At 46.3% G+C, this 18604-nt stretch overlaps 1 protein-coding gene and 1 long non-coding RNA gene across 2 annotated transcripts; both read left to right on the plus strand.

Annotated features, from left to right (window-relative positions):
- Window positions 1–489: 489 nt before the first annotated feature.
- ACTR5 (actin related protein 5) lies at window positions 490–10087 on the plus strand. The gene is made up of 9 exons (XM_059862545.1): window positions 490–883; window positions 1594–1823; window positions 2696–2865; window positions 4235–4452; window positions 4767–4949; window positions 6920–7042; window positions 7570–7709; window positions 8571–8703; window positions 9165–10087. The coding sequence occupies exons 1-9, from the start codon at window positions 500–502 to the stop codon at window positions 9408–9410; spliced, it is 1827 nt and encodes a 608-aa protein (XP_059718528.1). The 5' UTR covers window positions 490–499; the 3' UTR covers window positions 9411–10087.
- A 5650-nt stretch (window positions 10088–15737) lies between these two features.
- On the plus strand, window positions 15738–18369 carry LOC132335877 (uncharacterized). Its single transcript, XR_009488759.1, has 2 exons — window positions 15738–17521; window positions 17906–18369. It is a non-coding gene; the product is annotated as an uncharacterized LOC132335877 (long non-coding RNA).
- Window positions 18370–18604: the final 235 nt, after the last annotated feature.

An 18604-nucleotide genomic window follows, 5' to 3' on the forward strand; every position in this document is an offset into this window, starting at 1 on the left:
ATGGCACTTTTCCAGAGGGTGAAGGAGCTACAGGGAAGCTGGCCAGTGACTCTTCCTGCAGGGACAGCCCAAGAGGGAATGGTACAAGTTGAAAGAAGGGAAATTTAAGTTCAGTATTAGGAAGAAATTTTTTTACTGTGAGGCCCTGGCACAGGGTGCCCAGAGAGGCTGTGGCTGCCCCTGGATCCCTGGCAGTGCCCAAGGCCAGGCTGGGCAGAGCTTGGAGCAGCCTGGGACAGCGGAAGGTGTCTCTGCCATGGCAGGGGTGGGATGAGCTCCTTTAAGGTCCATTCCATGATTCTGTGCTGTGCTGGCTGCTCCCTGTCCCAGCGGTTAGGTCTCCTCTCCTTGGAAGCACACAAAGCTCTCACATTACGGAGCACACCCATTTAAGATTATCTCGATTATTTCAAGGCCCCGCGCCTCACAGCAGCGGTGCCCCGGAACCCCGGAGCGGGCCCGCGTTGCCGGCCGGACGCGGGCGGGAGGCGCGCCCGCCATGGCGGCGCCCACGCGGGTGTTCGCGTTCCGGGACGCGCGCTGGGCCCCGGACCCGGTGCTGGAGCCGAGCGCGGCCGTGCGGAGCCCGCAGCCGGTGCCGCTGGTCATCGACAACGGCTCCTTCCAGACGCGGGCGGGATGGGCCTGCCCCGACCCCGCCGTGCCCGCCGAGCCGCTGCTGCGGTTCCGCTCGCTGGCGGCGCGGAGCCGCGGGGCCCGCGGCGGGGCCGGCGCAGAGACCCAGGTGGGGAACGACCTGGGCAGCCCCGAGCCTCTGCGCTGGCTGCTGCGCTCGCCCTTCGACCGCAACGTGCCCGTCCAGCTGGAGCTGCAGGAGCTGCTCCTCGACCACGTCTTCCAGCGCCTCGGCGTCTCCTCGCAGGTACGGCCAGGCTGGGCCGGGCAGAGCCGCCTGTGGATCCCGGGGTGGTTTGAGTTGGAAGGGACCGCGCTCCACCCCTTGCCATGGGCATGGACAGCTTCCCCTGGCCCAGATTGCTCAGATTTCCGTGCAGCCTGGCCTTGGGCACTTCCAGGGATTGAGCAGTCATAGCTTCCCTGGGCAACCTGTGCCAGTGCCTCACAGGGAAAATCTTTGCTTAATATCTGATCTAAACGTATTCCCCTAAACTTACTGCTGGGTAATGCTGTTATTAGTGGTGTTTACTGACCACCTGCCTACCCAGCTGAGTTGAGAGTTGCTTCTCGGACCATGGAGCCCTCTGCCTGCATGACAACACCAGTTTGAAAGCTTTACTCAGAGTGGAACTAAACTTCCACTGAATTTTCACTCACCTCGTTGCATAGATTTTGGTTACTTAAATTTTAAATAATTTATATATGCCTTTAAAAGTCCATTCTCCTCCACCATCATGAGTTTATTCTTTGATTGAATGGACATTAACCTTTTTTTGCCCCTTTAAAGACCAGATATGATTTAACTTTCATGATTAATACCCTGCACATAAAGTGCTTTCTCATGCCCATTTTGGAGGAGTTTTTGCTGATGCTTCAAAGGAAGAAGCAGAGATAACTAACCCTGGCTTTTCCCTTCATACCTTTATTACTGTTCTTTCCCCTTGTCTCTCCCAGGGCTGTGTGGATCACCCAATTGTTCTGACAGAAGCAGTTTGCAACCCTCTGTACTCGAGGCAAATGATGTCTGAGCTCCTCTTTGAATGCTACCAAGTGCCAAAGGTGTCCTATGGCGTGGACAGCCTGTACAGTTTTTATCACAACAGGAGGCAGAGCTGGCCCTGCAGTGGTTTGGTGATATCCTCAGGGTACCAGTGCACACACATTTTGCCAGTCTTAGAAGGCAGGTGAGTTCTGAGTGTCTTAAGTCTGGTGCAGCCACTGGCTTTTCAAGTGATGCAAATACCTCTTCCTCCAGCCCTGCACTACTAGCTCTTGTAATTTAGACTGATGAGTTAAAACCAGGTCTGCAGATTTTGCTAAGTTGTGTTGAATTTTGACTTGAGGAAGCAATGCAGCTCTTGTAAATGTTGTGTTTTAGTTGTTAATTGTGCCTTGATGTGTCCTTTCAAAGGGAGAAGGGGATATGTGCCCCAAGTAAGACTGGGGATTAACAAACATAATTTAGGTCTTAAAGCAGCTTTGGGACAAAGGGAAGTGCTCTGTGTGTGAGACTTCTACAGTGCTGGAGGCTTTTATCATTTTGGTTATTCTGCTACTTTGCTCTACTTTCTCTTTCTGCATTTTTTTTCTCTTTTTGCCTTTTTTTTCCCCTCTTTTTTAATCCTTACTGCAAGAGATGGCTTTATTATATCTGATAATAAATTTTCAAGGTTTACACTTTTCCAACCACTAAGTGTTACAAAGGTTAGAAACTACTTTTAGCGCCACTACCCATCACTTCTCTTGTTAGAACAGAACATCTCCTTGCTGTAGCTAAAATTGTTCAATATTTGGGCTTTTTTTTAAAAAGCAGAACAGAGCCTTTCACAATAAAATAGTGAACCATCAGTTGTAAATAGTTCAAATAGTGAACATAGCAGTGATTTTGCTGTTGCCTGAGAAAAGCAGCCATGTTCGATTCTCTGGTAACCGAACGTTGAAGTATTTATCTGTGAATATGCATCAACAGAAATCAAATAATTTGGGGGAATGCAGGAGCTCTGTTTGATTTGCTGTGAATTCCCTGAGTGTGAGCTGTGTCTGTTTGCATTTTGAGGCTGGATGCCAAGAACTGCAAGCGCATTAACCTGGGGGGATGCCAGGCTGCCGTGTACCTGCAGCGCCTGCTGCAGCTCAAGTACCCCGGGCACTTCGCAGCCATCACGCTGAGCCGCATGGAGGAGATCCTGCACGAGCACAGCTACATTGCCCAGGACTACATAGAAGGTAAAAGCAGCTCTCATTCACCACCTGCTGGTGCTCACTTGTGGGGATACCCGTCCTCAGTTTCTCTGGGTCTGGACTGAAGACGCTTGAGACAGCAGTGCCTTCACACTCAGGTGTTTATTGTTTCTTATCAGTGAAACAGTCTCACTGCTGGGAGTTGGGCAGCTTTTCATTAAAAGGCACAAAATGGCCAACAGTCTCTTGTTCCAAGGTCTTTTAAGACTAAACTATCCCATTAAGAACTGACCCCTGGATTATTTCCCCTTTTAACCCAATAAGTCGTCCCAAAGAGCCCACAATGCAGACTTTTCTGCCCAATTACAAAATGCCACCCAAACCCATGGAGAAGGAGGAAGAAGAAGCATGAAGGAGAAACCCAGGATGACACCCTGTGCCCTCCATCTTGCTTCCATCCACAACATGTTAAAAATCCCAAACCCCTCAATTTCTCACCAAGTGATACACCCACACTACTCTCTATAATCTATTCCACACTTTTGTGGATTCTAGTCTATCTTGAAGTCTGGGAAACTTTCTCACTTGTTGTTGTTGTTCACCCACCCATGTTGTTGTTCTTTAACATAATTCCCCACTTGTTCTCAATGTTTTTAGTTTGTCCTCTCTCTCTACCTCTTGTTTTGAACTCAGCTGGAATTCTTACCAAAATATTCTACTTCTGTTTGGCTTTCTTTGTGGTAACCGGCCTTACATGTACCAGCAGTTTAATATTTAAAATTAAGCCAGAAATCAAATTTAACTACTACTAGAAATTAGAAATCTGTATTGGTTCAAATTTCTCTGTGAGTAAAAATTGTGATGGTTTTAGCAGAAAAGGATTTAAAATGAGCTCGTTTCCTTTATATGTCAACAAAACATTTTAGGGGGTTAGGATTTCTGTGTTTCCTATCTGCTTTAAGGTTTCCAAAGTTGCACAGGACATTTCTCATGACTTTGTGTGAATTAAATAAGTTTTTAAATTTCCATGGCAAATGTCATCTGAAGTAGGGCTTGAAGAAAAGTGGTTTTTTTACATTTGTCACTTGTGAATGAGCCTTCCTTAGAAATGTGTGAGTGCTCTCTCTCCCCTTGGGCAGAGAGGCTTCAGTGTGCACTTGCACTTTGTAGTACTTGTTGTTTCCTGGAGGTCAGAGCACTCAGAGCTGCCTGCACTGGGTGTGTGACCTGGAGGCAGCACTCAGAGGGGACAGCCAAGCTTGGGAACAGTTGCCAAGAGCTGACAGAATTCTGTGCTTGCACTTTTTTTTCCTTCTTTCCTCACCTTTCATCCTTCACACAAGGTGCGCATAACACGTGAATCGTTGTTCTGTGCTGCCAGAACAAAGAGTTGCTTTGCTTTCCAAATGCCCAGAGCTGCAGAAGTGGCGATGCCCAGAGTACTACGAGAACAATGTGCACAAGATGCAGCTGCCTTTCTCCAACAAGCTGCTGGGCAGCACTGTGGCATCTGAGGAGAAGCAGGAGAAGAGGCAGCAGCAGCTGCGGCGGCTGCAGGAGCTCAACGCGCGGCGTCGGGAGGAAAAGCTGCAGCTGGACCAGGAGAGGCTGGACAGGTTGCTATATGTGCAGGTAATGCAGGCAGAGTTGCAGTGTGGTGGCTTGGGAGGAGGGCAGGCTGCCCTCAGAGCTCTATCACAAGGTTACACATCATGGTGAAGAAGCTGTGACTGTCGTGGGTGTTCCCTGATAGGAGCTTGCCAAGGTTAGTTGTGAGTTAATAGAGATTATTGATGTAGGGGATGTTTTCAGTTTCTGAACAGCACTTCTGGGAAATACTTCAAATGCTGTCAAAGTGTGCACATCATAGTCTCTAGTCATGCAAGCAGAGTGACTGTTCATCACTGCTGACTTGTTCATCACAGCTAACTCTGATGTGTCCACAGGAACTTTTAGAAGATGGTCAGATGGATCAGTTCCACAAAGCTTTGGTGGAGCTGAACATGGACTCTGCAGAAGAACTTCAGTCTTACATCAACAAGTTGAGTCTGTCTGTTGAACAGACAAAGCAGAAAATCCTGCAGTCAGAAGTCAATATTGAAGTAGATGTTGTGGACAGCAAGCCAGAGGTAGGATGTTTTCACCAAGATAATCCTCATTTTATCTCTGAATGAATTAAACTTCTGTGCTTGAAAATGTGTCCCTTCTGACTTCCACTGATGAACTAAGCTTTTTCTTTAACACGTTGCAAGTCATTATTGAGTTGGCAACTGTTTCTCTCTTTTCAGAGAGAATGTCCTGAGGCAACCATCCTTAATCTTCAGTAGTCTTCTATTAAACATACAGAGGAGATAAAGATACAACCCATCCATCTTTTTGTTTAAAAAAGTATTTGTTTTCCTTTTTGTTCTTCCTCTTCAGGTGCAGAGAACTTAAATGGTAAACAACCAACCCCGCCTTCATTGTAGCTGTGTATTTTTGGTGGATTTAAGCAGCATGTTCTGTTTTGGTTCCTTAATGAAAGATTATTTGCTACACTTGGTTATTGCAGTTGTCTTGAAGATGAGGAGCTCCTTGTCTGCTTTGCCAGACTAACACAGGCCCAGCACACAGCAGCTGCTGCCAAGGGGTGCTCTAAGGCTGCTTGTGCATGTGCTTTTAATTGCCTTCCAAGTCACTCAAGACAGAGCCTTTTTAGCTTTATCAGCTTCTGTTCAGGGAAAAGGTAGAGAAAAAGAGAAAATTGAAGCATAGAGAGGAGATCCTTATTTAGGTTGCCCAGATAAGCCGTGGTTAGCCCATTCCTGGAAGTGTTCAAGGCCAGCTTGGAGCAGCCTGGTCTAGTGGAAGGTGTCCCTGCCCATGGCAGGGAGTGGAACTGGATGAGCTTTTGAGGTCCCTTCCAACCCAAACCATTCCATGATTCTATGATTATCAGTGCAAGAATCAGAATTATTGTGCTTCAGCAAAATTCAGGGAGATGATGGGCTTATCATTGTGGTGAAGAATCTTTCTGCCTTCTGTCAAAAGAAGGTATTCTAGAAAAAAGAGAATTGAAAGATTAGCAGTTACCTGTCATTTTTCTCAGTGACTGTGCCTAAATTCCAGCATCTCCCACACCCCTGCTCTTTGTTGGGTGCAATCTCAGACCTCAGAATGAATCCACAAGCTTTGTCATTTGGTCTGTGCCTTGAGGGAGCACTTAGAATTATCACAAAATCCCTTTGGAAGACCAGATGTTCTGCTGAGTCTCTGTATCTTTCTGGTTTTGTCTTTTTTCTTTTTATTATAAGATAAAAAAGAAATGCATTTAACAGGACTTCATGAAACTACATTTTTTGCTGGAACAATAAACACTTCTAAACCTCAGTCTGATTAATTGACTTTATTAAGTAGATATAAAGTAGATATTGAGGAATGTTTGAAGGATGTCATTTTGGCTCATTGTGGCATTGCAACAAATGTTTCAAGTTTAAAATAGCAAAACCAAATATTTAGTAACAAATCCCAGAGGTAACATTGTAACACCAAAAAAAATGAAGAAAATTGAAAACATGTTCCTACCTCACAACAGGAGTCTTGTAGGATTTTGAGTGATGCTTTTCATTAGGACAGAGCTTCATGTCTGTGTGAAATAAAAAGGGATTTGGTGCATCCTGTGAGCAAATAGTAGACAGTTGAAACTCTCAGAAATTGTGTGGTGACTTTGTAGCTAGCAAATATTTGTTTTCCAGTCCCACACAAGCAAAATAGGGAATTTAATGGTAATTATGGAGCAGTTAGAGGTGTTGGAAGGGTACCAGGTCTTAACCAGTATAAAAAACTATTTGACCAAGTTTTAATATGCTGTTATGCTTAGGACATGGCTGCCTGGGATCCTGGCAGTCAGCCTGGTGATTGAGGCCTGCATTTCTGAGCTGGCATTGGGCAGTGTTTGATTTTTGTGCTTTGTGTGAATGTCTGTATTTCTGTTTCCTGGGCATATTTGTTTTCAGGCATGTTAAAGAGTTAAGAGTTGAGATTTGAGGAGACTGAGTTTTCCAGCTGTGTCACCAGAATTGAAATCACACCAAGCTTCCATAACTTGCTCTGTTTCCAGACTCCTGACTTGGATCCACCGGGCAGTGAGCAGTCCCTGGAGGATGTGGAAAGTATTAATGAGTTTGAGCCTTTATTTGCTGAGGAGCAGCCTGAAGTTGAGAAGCCAGTTGCTGCAGTGCAGGTTTGGTTTCTGTACTTACACCTTGTGCCAGGGGTTTGCATCCCACTTGTCCAGCCAGTCTGCTGACATTTCTCCTCATGCAAACATTGTTTGCCTGCTCTTGGAAGGGATGCCTAAACTACCTGAACAGGACATGAAGAGACAAATCCTGGCAATCTTAGCTGGTGGTTTAGAATGAGAATTCCCTCTTGGCTCACTCTGCAGGCAGTGCCTGGTGTAGCAGTGCTGTGTTATTAAGGGAGAGAAGTTCTGCTCAAGTGTTTTTGTCTGTGATCCATAGCCTGATATCCCAGTGGACACAGCTTTCAACTTGTGAGGTTGAGCCTTAGAATTAAGTAGCTCCAAGCAGAATAAATTATAGGAAAAGTCCAGCTTCCCTGACCTTTTGGAACCTTTAGCATACTGCTACTTCTCTGTGGGAGCATTACCATTTAGGTTTTTGTACAGAATTGTTTGGAAACATTGCTTATTGTAGGCTATTATTGTTCTTTAACATAATTCCCCCCAACTTCTCAATGTTTTTAAAGCCCGTGTTTAACCTGGCAGAGTACCACCAGCTTTTCCTTGGCACTGAAAGAATCAGGGCTCCAGAGATTGTCTTCCAGCCCTCCCTGATAGGAGAGGACCAGGCTGGGATAGCAGAAACCATGCAATATGTCCTTGAGAGGTGAGTTTACAGAACTATTCACTTCAAACAAGCTATTCTTCATTTGATAGCAGCTTTTGAAATGCTGGGGGTTTAGCAATAATTTGAGAAAATATGTTGAATAGTTATTTTTTGGGGAGTCAAGAATTGCAGGTTAGACATGTCTTCCTCAAAGCCACATGTAACTCTGCTTAAGTCAGTGAGTCTACAAAGTTTTTTGATCTATAACCCCATCAATAATAAATTTTTGAGCACACACCTCCAATATACGTAGATTTGTAAATTACAGTTACTGCTAAACTATTATGAATATTTTAAAACATATACAAAAATAGAAATTAAAAAAGAAATAGATAAAGGTGAAATAAGCACTATTTAAATGTATTTATCAATTTATCTGCCTGCACCTCACTGGATTGTTTTGCACAGACCCCACTTTAGAGATCCCTGGTCCAACTCGTTATTGAGGGAAACAGCAAACACTTGCAACAGTGAGCTGGCAGTCTCTGGTTTTGGGAAAACAAAATCAGGGGTAACATTTTAAAGTTAAGATACAGGCACACCTGCTGGACATTTCCAGACAAATTAGCATTGATGAAATGTCACCCCTGAACTGTATGAACATAAGAGATCACATTTTCTGAAAGGTAGGAATTCCAGCACTAGAAAGAAATCCAGTTGTTGATTTATAGGGAGCTGAGTGCTTTCAGGACTTTTTCTGCCCCCCCTTAATTTCCAGAAAACAAAGAAGGTTTTTGGTGTTAGGAAAATGAAGTTTCTCCAAGTGAATCCTAGGACAAGGTAGCAGTATTCCCCACAGCTGTTCCAGTTCATAGGACAGATGTCCTTGAGAAAAGCTGAAGCTGTTCTTTCTCTTCACAGGTATTCCAAGGAACAACAGGCTATCCTTGTCCAGAATGTTTTCCTCACTGGTGGAAATACAATGTACCCTGGACTGAAAGCCAGAATCCAGAAGGAACTGCTGGAAATGAGACCATTCCAGTCATCCTTTCAGGTGTGTGTGTTGCCATGGTGTTTTTGTGAACAGCCTGTTCTGCTGTGTTCAGATGGAATTGGGTGAGGTGCAGAGTAAGAGTACTTAGAGTATGGGCATGGAGAGGGTTTTAAAGCAAGACTCAGCAAGCAGCTCTTTGACCTGAGAAGATGCAGGTTAGCAAAGATTCAGTTGCTCTTTGTGAAGACAGCATAGTGAGTAGGGAAAAGGAAAGTCTGCTTCTACTAAAGGACCATGCACACAAAAGCATGTTTGGCTGGAAATTTGCAAATTGATTGCTTAGGAATTGATAAGAAGGTGAAAACACAGTTGAACCTAACATTATTCTTTCTGAGAGACAGAGATCAGCTCAAATTTCTGAAATTCAGTTGTGAGTGTCATATACCATTGTAACCAGGGTAAAAAGGGCTTCCCTCCCCTGTGCTGAATTGACATCGTTGTTCTGTTTTCCTTCCATCCAGGTTAGCCTTGCTTCCAGCCCTGTCCTTGATGCCTGGTACGGGGCTAGGGACTGGGCAGTGGAGCACATGAGCCGTGAGGAAGGCTGGATCAGCAGGAAGGACTATGAGGAGAAAGGGGGGGAATACCTCAAGGAACACTGTGCCTCCAACGTCTATGTTCCCATCCGCCTTCCCAAGCAGGCCCCGCGGGCAGCAGAGGCTCCCAGCAGAGCCTCGGGCACAGGGAACCCCAGTGAGCAGGCATAGCCCTGTCCTTGGCACCCTCAGCGCTGCAGGGAAGGGTTCCTGCTGTGCAGCAGGGCGGAGCCTCGCTGCCTGCTGAGCTCCCATCCCAGTCCTTGGCTCAGGAGGATGGGACACGCTGGCACAGTTCAGTGCTGCTCACACACAGCAGCTCGTGGAGAGGAAAACTCCCTCTTAGAGACTGTCATAGTAAGGCTCAGGGGTTTTGGAGAGTGTGTGTTTTACAGCTTTTTCAGATGTAATGAAATGTCCTGGTTTTATATGGTTTTTGTTGCAGCTGGGCTGTAGCAAGGCAGGCAGCCCAGCAGGTGTCCCCCTTGCCCGTGTCACAATCGTCTGTCGGGACATGTCGGGCAGGTCGTGCTGCAGGACACCAGGGGGGCTGAGCTCAGCCCTGCCTCCTGAGGCCTCGTGTTCCATCTCCTTCCTGCTAAACCAGCACCGAATAACCAGTGGGTACTTCTTGTCTCCATCGATGGCAGAGATAGCCATGTTGTGGCTGAAACTGGAGAGCTGGGCACCTGCAGACACAACCCTCCATAAAGCACAGTCCAGAGGCACTGGCAAGCCTTCTGCTGCCCTGGAGTGGTTCTGCAGGCTGAGCAGGGCAGCTCTCTGATGGGACTATTTGATCACAAGTTGTTGTAGCAATAAAGCAAAGCTTTTTGCTTTACCACTAACTTATGTGTTTCAGTGATTTCACTTCTTTAGGGCTGTGAGGATGGGTTTGATTGGTTGTACCTTGTTTAAAAACACAGGTTTGCAGGCCCCTGTCCTGCTGTACAATTTGCCTGTGAATTCAGCTGTCCCACTGAACAACTTGTTGCTTTCCCAAAAGAATAATCCATCCTGAATGCTGAACCCAAATCTAAGGAGACTCCATCACTTTGGCAAAAGCTGGAAAAGACAAGGTAATGGGGAAAATATCCAGACTGTAACTGATACAAAGAAGGTGTAGAAGTGATGTTTGGTGTCCCCAGGGGCTGCAGAGCATCAAGGTAAGCTGTCACCTGGCAGATTCAAAGCAAAGAACATGAGGAACTTGCTTGCGCTGAAGTTGGTTACCGCAGGATAAGAATTTTGGAGTCAGAAGTATTACTGAGAGTAATATACTGATTTTATAAAAGAGAAATTTATGGGCAAATATTGAGGTCTCACCTGTGCATTGAGTGTTTTTCAGAGAGCCTGTGAGGGAAGGGTTGTTGCAGAGCTGCTTTCACACAGTTCCTATGGCACCCAGCATTGTCCAGTCCCAGGTGGGATGCTGATCTTGGTGGCCCCTGCCTGCTCCTCACAGGCTGTTGGGCAGGGCAGGAGAAGGGAGCTGGCTACCTCCAGGTGACCTCAAGTTTGGATTATCCTATCCCTGGCTGCCTGGAGGCAGTTTTTAGGACAATGAAGGGAATTCTGTGGGTGGTAAAGAATGTGGAAAAACATGCTGTGCTGAAACCAGCCAAGTTACACATGAAGGTGTCTTTTCTGATCTCTGTGACCTGGAGTCAGTGCTGTCCCATTGCTATTTGACCCTTCTCTGACCCATCTTTAGCTTTACTTCAGGCAGAGGGACTACCAAAGGTATGGAAATAGTTCTGATACTTGGTGTTGCCTGCTAAATAGATAAGTGTGTTGAGCATAAAACAGTTCCAGAATGAGGGCCTGAAAGGGCATCTGTAATGCATGATTATGTGGCTTCTAAATCTATGGCCAGATCGTCCCAGCTACTTCTCTTGCATTAATTCAAAGCAGAGCTGTCTAATTCTCAAAGAGGTGCCAGAGCAGCTGCTTAAACAACTTTAAGGAAGCAGAATTTTATAGTATCCTGAATGTTAGCTGTTAATTTGTTACTTTGTGCCACAGTAGCCAGAGTAACTGATGAACTTGGACCAGGTGATCACTGTCACAGGCTGCTCTGAGTGTGCTGGTGGCCATTCAGGTGCTTGGAGCAGTACCATGAAAATCATGAATCTTGCAGAATGGGATGAATTTTAGTCATTTCAGTTCAGTTCCCAGGTAATGATTTGCTGTGGTGCTACCTGAGCATTGGTGCTGGCAGGAGAGAAATGGAAGGAGTGTGTGGTGCTGAGGGCAGGAGGACACACTGGTGTCATTTCAAACAGTAGTGTTGGAGTCCTTGTGGAGCTTCACCACTGGGACACTTGTGGCAAGGTTTTCTCATCCCCACGTGCATGAGAATTTGGTTGTTTTCCATGTGAGTGGCACAGGGCTCTCCAAACCCAGAAGAGGCTTGGGTGTCTCCTGTCATTGATTTATGCCCCCCTGAGGGGGGAACAAGCCAAAAGACATCTGCTAGGCCTCTTTTTAATGGACTTTTGGTTGGGTGAGGAGCAGTAGGAGGAAAAATAATCCTCTGTGGACAGGAATCTCAAAGTGCTGCCGTGAGAGCCTTTGGCAAGTGATGGCAGAGCTGCTGTTGAGTGAGCTGCTGTGCCAGCAGCCTCAGAATCAATGCTGTGCTCATCCTGGCAGTGTCCCCCAAGCTGACCTAGGGCAATTGCCAGGTCTGAGATGGTCAAGTGGTTCCCATTTGGACCCTGGTAAATTAAATTCAAAGCGACCTGTAACCTGATTATACAATTCAGTTATGCCCTAATTCAGGTCAAAGAATACGAAAGTACAATTTCACAGCAGTGCTGAGTTTGGTCTATTTAAAAGAGAGCTCAAACTGGGTCCCACCTTTCACAGGGTCCTTAAGATCTGCTCTGGGTGGAAACACCACGTCAGTGAGCAGCCCTGGAGACTGAACATCCATCACGTGTCCCATGTCCCAGATTTCCTTTGGAGCTGCCGACGAGCCTCGGTTTGGGGCTTCAAGGCTTCTTATGCTTCCTGTGCCACAGCAACTTCAAACATGTTCTTTGCTAAATCTCTGCTAGGACACCAAGATTAGAACTCTCTGCTCCAGTTATTAATCTCTGGAATACTTAATGTGCTGTGTAAGACAGCATCTTGGAAGAAAGAGAAGATGCCCGTGAAGTGTCACTTAAAATTTAGGATTATCCCTCCAGAGACAGCCCACAGTGATCCTCTGGCAGTCAGTCATAAACCACAAGTTTTGAAGCTTGTGTGGGATGAGCAGGGGAGAGGAGAATGCTGTAATGGATTTAACATTATCCCCAAAGTCATATGGTGGGATTTCCAGAGATGGCTGGGAACGCCAGGCACAGGCAGCTGTGCTGATCCCCATTGCTCACTCCCACTGCTCTGTGCAGGGAGAGAGCTGTTCCCTGAGCATCAGCTGCAACAGAACTCGGGTTTCAATGGCTCAGACCCTGAGCATGGTTTGCCAAGAGGTTTTCAGCTCCTTTCATTCCTTTTCAGGCACTCAGCTTCCTGTGTGTAGTTGACAAACACCTTTTCCCCCTCCTTGTTCACACGATCTCAGCCCTCATGTTAGCAAGGTGTCACAGTTTCAAGGGATTTCTTGGTTGTTTATTTTTAAGTTATATTGCTTTTTTTACACCCTTAGGGGTCTTTTCTTTCTCTTTTTGAGCAGTGCACCCGGTTCCCATTTCCTAAAGCAGCAGAGTTCATGATGAAAGAACCATTTTCATGGATCCAGCTCATAGCAATGTTTGCTTGTGACCATTCACAGCTGTTGCTCTGCCCTCAGTTCTGTCTCAGCAGAGCCAACCTGAGAGTGGTGCTGGCTGAGGCTTTCACAGATTTCACAGCTCCTCTGGGGAAGGAGGGAGGTCAAGTAAAACCATGGAGACTTGGTCCATCTGTGCCCACTGCATGGTGTGCCAAGTGGAAAAATCTTCAAACCACTCCTTTCCTGAAGCCTGCAGAAATCCCAGGTATGGCAATTCTCACCATATACCTGTGCAGGTATACTTTTATTTTTAAGCAATTGCTGTTCCCCATTATCAGAACATCAAACAAACTCGATTTATGGTCTGGCTGGGAAACTTTTGTACTCTTAAAATTCCTGGGTTTAGTCAGGACAGTGGGTTTTTTTTAGCTTTTAAATTATTTCAGAACCAAGGAGAAGTATGAAACAGCTTCTCCCTTCATCTGACAGGACGTGAATATGCAGTGCTGATGGGGAAAGCATTTTTGTGTTGTCAGTGATGTTCTGTGAAGGCATCCAAGTTCCTGCAATTCCAGTAGTCAGGCTGTTACATCAGGAGGAAGCTCATCCCCAGGGAAGCTTGTGGCAGGTCTGGCTGGACCAATGAGCATCAGAACATGCAAGGAAAAAGTGTGGCTTTGTTCAAACCTGTGTCAAGTGAATTCCAGAGGAGAGAGACCTTTGGAAAGCTCCCCTTGTTTGAGCTTTTTGGGAATATAGTGGGTGATAGAGTATTGGATAGCATGGAGACCATGGGGCACTGTGTTCCTTCCTTATTTAGAAGAAGGGCAAGGATGCATGGTGGACCTCTGGGTGGGAGAAGCTTTGAGGGATGATGGCAACCTGCCCCCAAAGGGCTGAGGTGACACTTTCCTGAGTGCCCTGATGCCCAGGAGGGTTGGGAGGCTGTTGGCTGCAGCAGAGACTGATTTCCCTCTGTTTCTGCAGCTCTCCCTGGAGCACACTCCCTGCTCCTAAATGGCTCCTTATGCCAAGTGCAAAAAATGTCCTGTACAAGCCTGGGAGGCTGGGCACTCACTGCCTTGTCTGAGCTTGCTTGGCAGCAAGTTCCAGTCTGTGCAAACACTTTTTGGGTAGTCTTATCTTTCCACTAAACATTTTGATGTGGAGGTTTTGTTCTTCCAAGTGTTTTCATCCTCTTCAGAGGAGAATACTAATGGGTAAAACTGTCCTGCCTCACTGACACTTGTTCTGCACCTGAACAGCAGCCCCAGATGAGGAACAGTCCTGTTGGTCTGATCTTCCTGCTCTGCTTTGAGAGCTTCACAAGGCTTCCCCACAACATTTTAGAAATAAGTCAACATTTTAGAAATAACTCAGTCCCTGTTAGAATGCCCAGAAGTCCCCTGTGGTACACAGAAGTCTCTGTCACCCCCTCACCTTGAGCACCTGCTGCCTTTCAGCATTTTGTCTGCTACACTTAGATAAATCCACCTGAACTAGAAGCCATCAACTGATAAAATCTCAGTGCTCCAAAGGCAAAATGCCTTGAGAGGGTCCCAAAGTGCTTTCCTGAGCACATCCACTATGACATGTAACCTTTAAACACAGTTTTGTGTTCCTTGTGCATTAACACATTTCTCCTGGCTGACATTGCTTCTGAGCTTTGGGAAATATATTTCATATCCTCATCCTTAGCTCAGTTTATTTTTCCCATTCTAAAACTTGGTTAAAATATACCCCACTCCTCCTCTCACCCCAGATTCCTGCCACATACCTGGCATTCTTTCATCCTTAATGAGATGAAGGAGTGGGGGATTTCACCCTCCTGGAATTTTAGAGGAATACTAAGTGGATTTCTCATGAAAAGCCCCATTTAGGATACAAGCCTCCCTGAAAGATAGTCCATGACAGCAAACCTTGCTTTACTGGTAATGGTGAGCAGAGTTTTTGCCTCCCTATTCAATAACTACTTTCTGCTTGGTTTTTACAAGTATTGTCATTGATGGAGACCCTGTGATGGAGCAAGTTCCCAGTGGAGGAAGCAGAAAGTGGATGGGGAGACCAGCAGAACTCAGCCTCCAATGTGGCCAAACTCTCCATATAGACACCATAAAGGAGGTTAAGTCAAAATAGTTTCATCCAGATTTAGTCATTAACTTCCCTTAATAAACATACTGATTTGTTGGATCAAAGGTTCCTCCAGCCTGGTCCTGGAAATGAGCTGCAGGAGATGTCTGGGGGGAAGTACAGGAATAGGAGCACTGTGATGTGTGTGTAAAACAGGACAGGGATGGGAAATCATCCCAGCTGGTCACTGCTAGGCAGCCAGGGACACGGGAGCACAGTGATCCTGGAGTGGGATCCTTCCCACAGCCCTGTCCTATCACACATGTTGACAGGACAGGTGAAAGCATCCAAATTACAGAGCTCAGCATGGATGATGAGTTTGGAGCAGCAACACCACGTGGGACTGAGCATCATGTTGGAGTGCTGGGCTGGTATTGTATTTGCTGGGTGCCCCCAGGAAGGCAGGAATGATGAATCTGACTCCATGTTCTCAGAAGGCTAATTTATTATTTCATGATACTATATTATATTAAAGAATACTAAACTATACTAAAGAATACAGAAGGGATACTTACTGAATGCTAAAAAGATAACAATGAAAACTGGTGACTCTCTCCAGAGCCCTGACACAGCTTGGCCCTGACTGGCCAAAGAGTGAAAACAACTCCCAGCAGAATGCAATGGAACAATCACCTGTGGGTGAACAATCTCCAAACACATTCCACATGTGAGCACAGCACAGGAGAAGCAAATGGGATAAGAATTGTTTTCCTTTTCTCTGAGGCTTCTCAGCTTCCCGGGAGGAAAATCCTGGGTGAAGGGATTTTTCAGAAGACGTGAATGCCACAGGCTGGGGATGCTGCCGAGCCTGCAGCCCCAGGCTGTGCCCAGCAGTGCAGGGCTGGGAGGGGACACAGCGAGCCCGGCTCTGCTCCTGCCCTGCCAGAGGAGCACAGACAGCAGCAGGAGGAGCTCCGGGCTCCTTTCATCCAGCTCTGCTGTGGCAGACGGCCACGGGCTGTCCTGGCCGCCTTGGGAACAATGGAGAGGAAGGCTTTGATTCCAGCAGCGATGGACACCCTCCTGCTCCAGGGTGGTGCCGATGGAAGGAACTGGGGGCTCGGTTATTTGCTTTTATCCTTTGTTAACCGCTGCTAACTTCTTGTTGTGGGAACTGCTGTGACTCCTCTGCAGGGTTTATTTATGCTTTTTGCCTGACGTGGCTCGCAGGAGGCCTTTGATATTCAGCCCCGGGAGTGTCCCCTGGCCTGGGAATGGGAAGAGCTGAGCCGGGCTCATCCAGCCCAGGCCAGGGGCTGCTGTCCCACTGTCCTGGCACTGCACATTGTCCATTGTGGGCTGTCCCCAGCCTGCTGGGTTGGATTACTCTTAGTTTTTCAGAGAAAATAGAATAAAATATTTATTCTATTATCAGTCAAAATAGAATATTTTTTTCTATTATCAGTCTCGATGAAAGGTAAGACATAAGAGATGTAAAACTTTATTCTATCAGAAGTAAACCTATTTCTTGCTCAGAATACCTTTTAAATGTTTTTTAGCCTATTAGCATTTGCTACACAATGTAGCAAAATTGTGTAGACTTTCTCTCGGGTTTTAAGAATTCTTTACAAATCGATTTCCCCCCGGTGATTTGTGCCCAGCCTTGCCCTCCTGTGCCACAGCAATGTCCCTGGCCAGCAGCAAAGGTGGCTGAGAGCAGCTGCTGGTGCTGCAGCGCCGGCAGGGGGAGAAGATGCGATTGGGCACTTCGGGGAATTTGTGGGGTTTTTCTCGGGAGAGAAGAACTAGGAGGATACAGAGCTTTTTGCACTGGGTTCATGCTTCAGGTTCATGCCAGGGACAGGTGGGGATACCCAGCATGTGATCCTGGAGAGCTCTGCTCAGGCCCCCTCCCCCAGGGGCTGCACTGAGTCCGGGCTGCCGGGGATGATTCCCCAGCTCCCCAGGGCTTGGCTTGCCCCTGTGCTGTAACACTGCCACATCAGTGCCTTTTACCACAGCTCCTGTTCACAGGAGGCTCCTTCTGCCCCTTGCTGCCCAGATCCATTTGTCTGGGTACTGGGTGAAAACAGCTTTTATAATGATGCAAAAATGGAGGGAATAACTCATATCTGAACTCCCCCTGAGCCCAGTCTCTTGGATACATGCTAGGAATCGTAGTTAATACTGTTTTTCACCACACAACAGCCTCCCCAGGCAGCAGAGATGACAATTCCCAGGAACCATAACCCCCTTGAGTGTGTTTACCCAACTCAAAATGCACTTTATAACATTATATCACCTTCAACCCACTCTGCAATTTTACATGCTGGGATTTGAAATAAGTACAAGCACTGTTTGTGCTCTGTGTCTTACAGAGACCTTGGAAATGTGCATTTAATGATGAATTTAGGAGCTGTGGATGGGAGTTTTACAATCAGTGTCACTTCAGTCACAGGAGCCAGCAGCCACCAACAATTGATTTTACCAGGTATCCAAGTGCACCCTTACACTCTGGGAAGCAGGGCTGAGAGAGGGGTTTTATCTCAAGCTCTGGGCTTTATGGGAAGGGGTTAAGTAGATGGTCACTGTTTGAGGAGAACTTTAACTTTCAAGTGCTCTCCAACACCCCTCTGCAGGGGCTGGCAGCCCGGACTGAGCTACAGAGCCACGGGGGAAGTGGAGCTGGTTCACATGGGAATGTCCCTGCTCTGGTAAAGTAGATATTAAGAAAACAACACAAAAATCACCCCTCCAAACACCACTGTTGTGATTTTGGACCCAAAAGAGCAATTTGGTGTTTCCCATAGAAGGAACCCTCCATGACTCGTTCTGAGCAGCCTCACTGACCATTTCCTATTTTTCTTCCTTGTAGGCAGCTGTTTGAGCAGCTCCAGCTCCTGAATTGAAGGAAGTGTTTTCCTGAAATGCAGACAGAAATGCTCCTGGGTTTTCTGGCTCAGGAAATCAGTCTTCAAATCTGAGGCTGACTTTGGAGCCACAGACACCAGCAGTCCCCACCAGGCTGGTAGGAGCCCAGTGAGTCCAGCCCTGCCAGAAGTGACAAATTCCAGTTCTCCTGCTTTGCAGACTTCATGTCCTTGACATATTTTTATTTCATGGGCTTTGTCAGAAGATGCCAAACCAGGCTGCTCCTTCCTTTCAGAAGAAGGCACTGTGGCTTAAATCTAAACACAAGCCCCCTGGTATTCTATATTATTATAACTATATATATTATTTCAGATCTTCCTGGAAATTAAAGCAAAAATATGTTTCTTTTTAAAGTGTTTTGCACCTTCATATTTCTGCTTGAAAATAAAAACATTGTACCTCTTTCAATGTGGCTTCAGTTTCTTCTGAGATGTATAATTCAAATATTTTGAAGTTAAGTGCAAGCCTTTAATGGCACAGTTTTTTAGTACCACTGCCACAACTGTTTAGACATAAAAGCCATTTGATTACAGCTTTATGTTAAATGAGGAACCATAATTAATATGATCATGTTTAATTTCTGCCTTACTGAACAGAACGATGGAATAATTTCTCCAGAGAAAAGAGAGTTTCCTCAAAAGAC

The sequence above is a fragment of the Haemorhous mexicanus genome, chromosome 18 (genome assembly GCF_027477595.1).
Source record: "Haemorhous mexicanus isolate bHaeMex1 chromosome 18, bHaeMex1.pri, whole genome shotgun sequence".
Lineage (NCBI taxonomy): Eukaryota > Metazoa > Chordata > Aves > Passeriformes > Fringillidae > Haemorhous > Haemorhous mexicanus.

What these genes read in the sequence shown, in the direction of transcription:
- ACTR5 (XM_059862545.1), top strand. Translation starts at nt 500, where the DNA reads ATGGCGGCGCCCACGCGGGTGTTCGCGTTCCGGGACGCGCGCTGGGCC. An exon ending in GCCTCGGCGTCTCCTCGCAG is followed by an intron (nt 884 to 1,593) that starts GTACGGCCAGGC and finishes TGTCTCTCCCAG; the next exon opens with GGCTGTGTGGATCACCCAAT. An exon ending in CATTCCAGTCATCCTTTCAG is followed by an intron (nt 8,704 to 9,164) that starts GTGTGTGTGTTG and finishes CCTTCCATCCAG; the next exon opens with GTTAGCCTTGCTTCCAGCCC.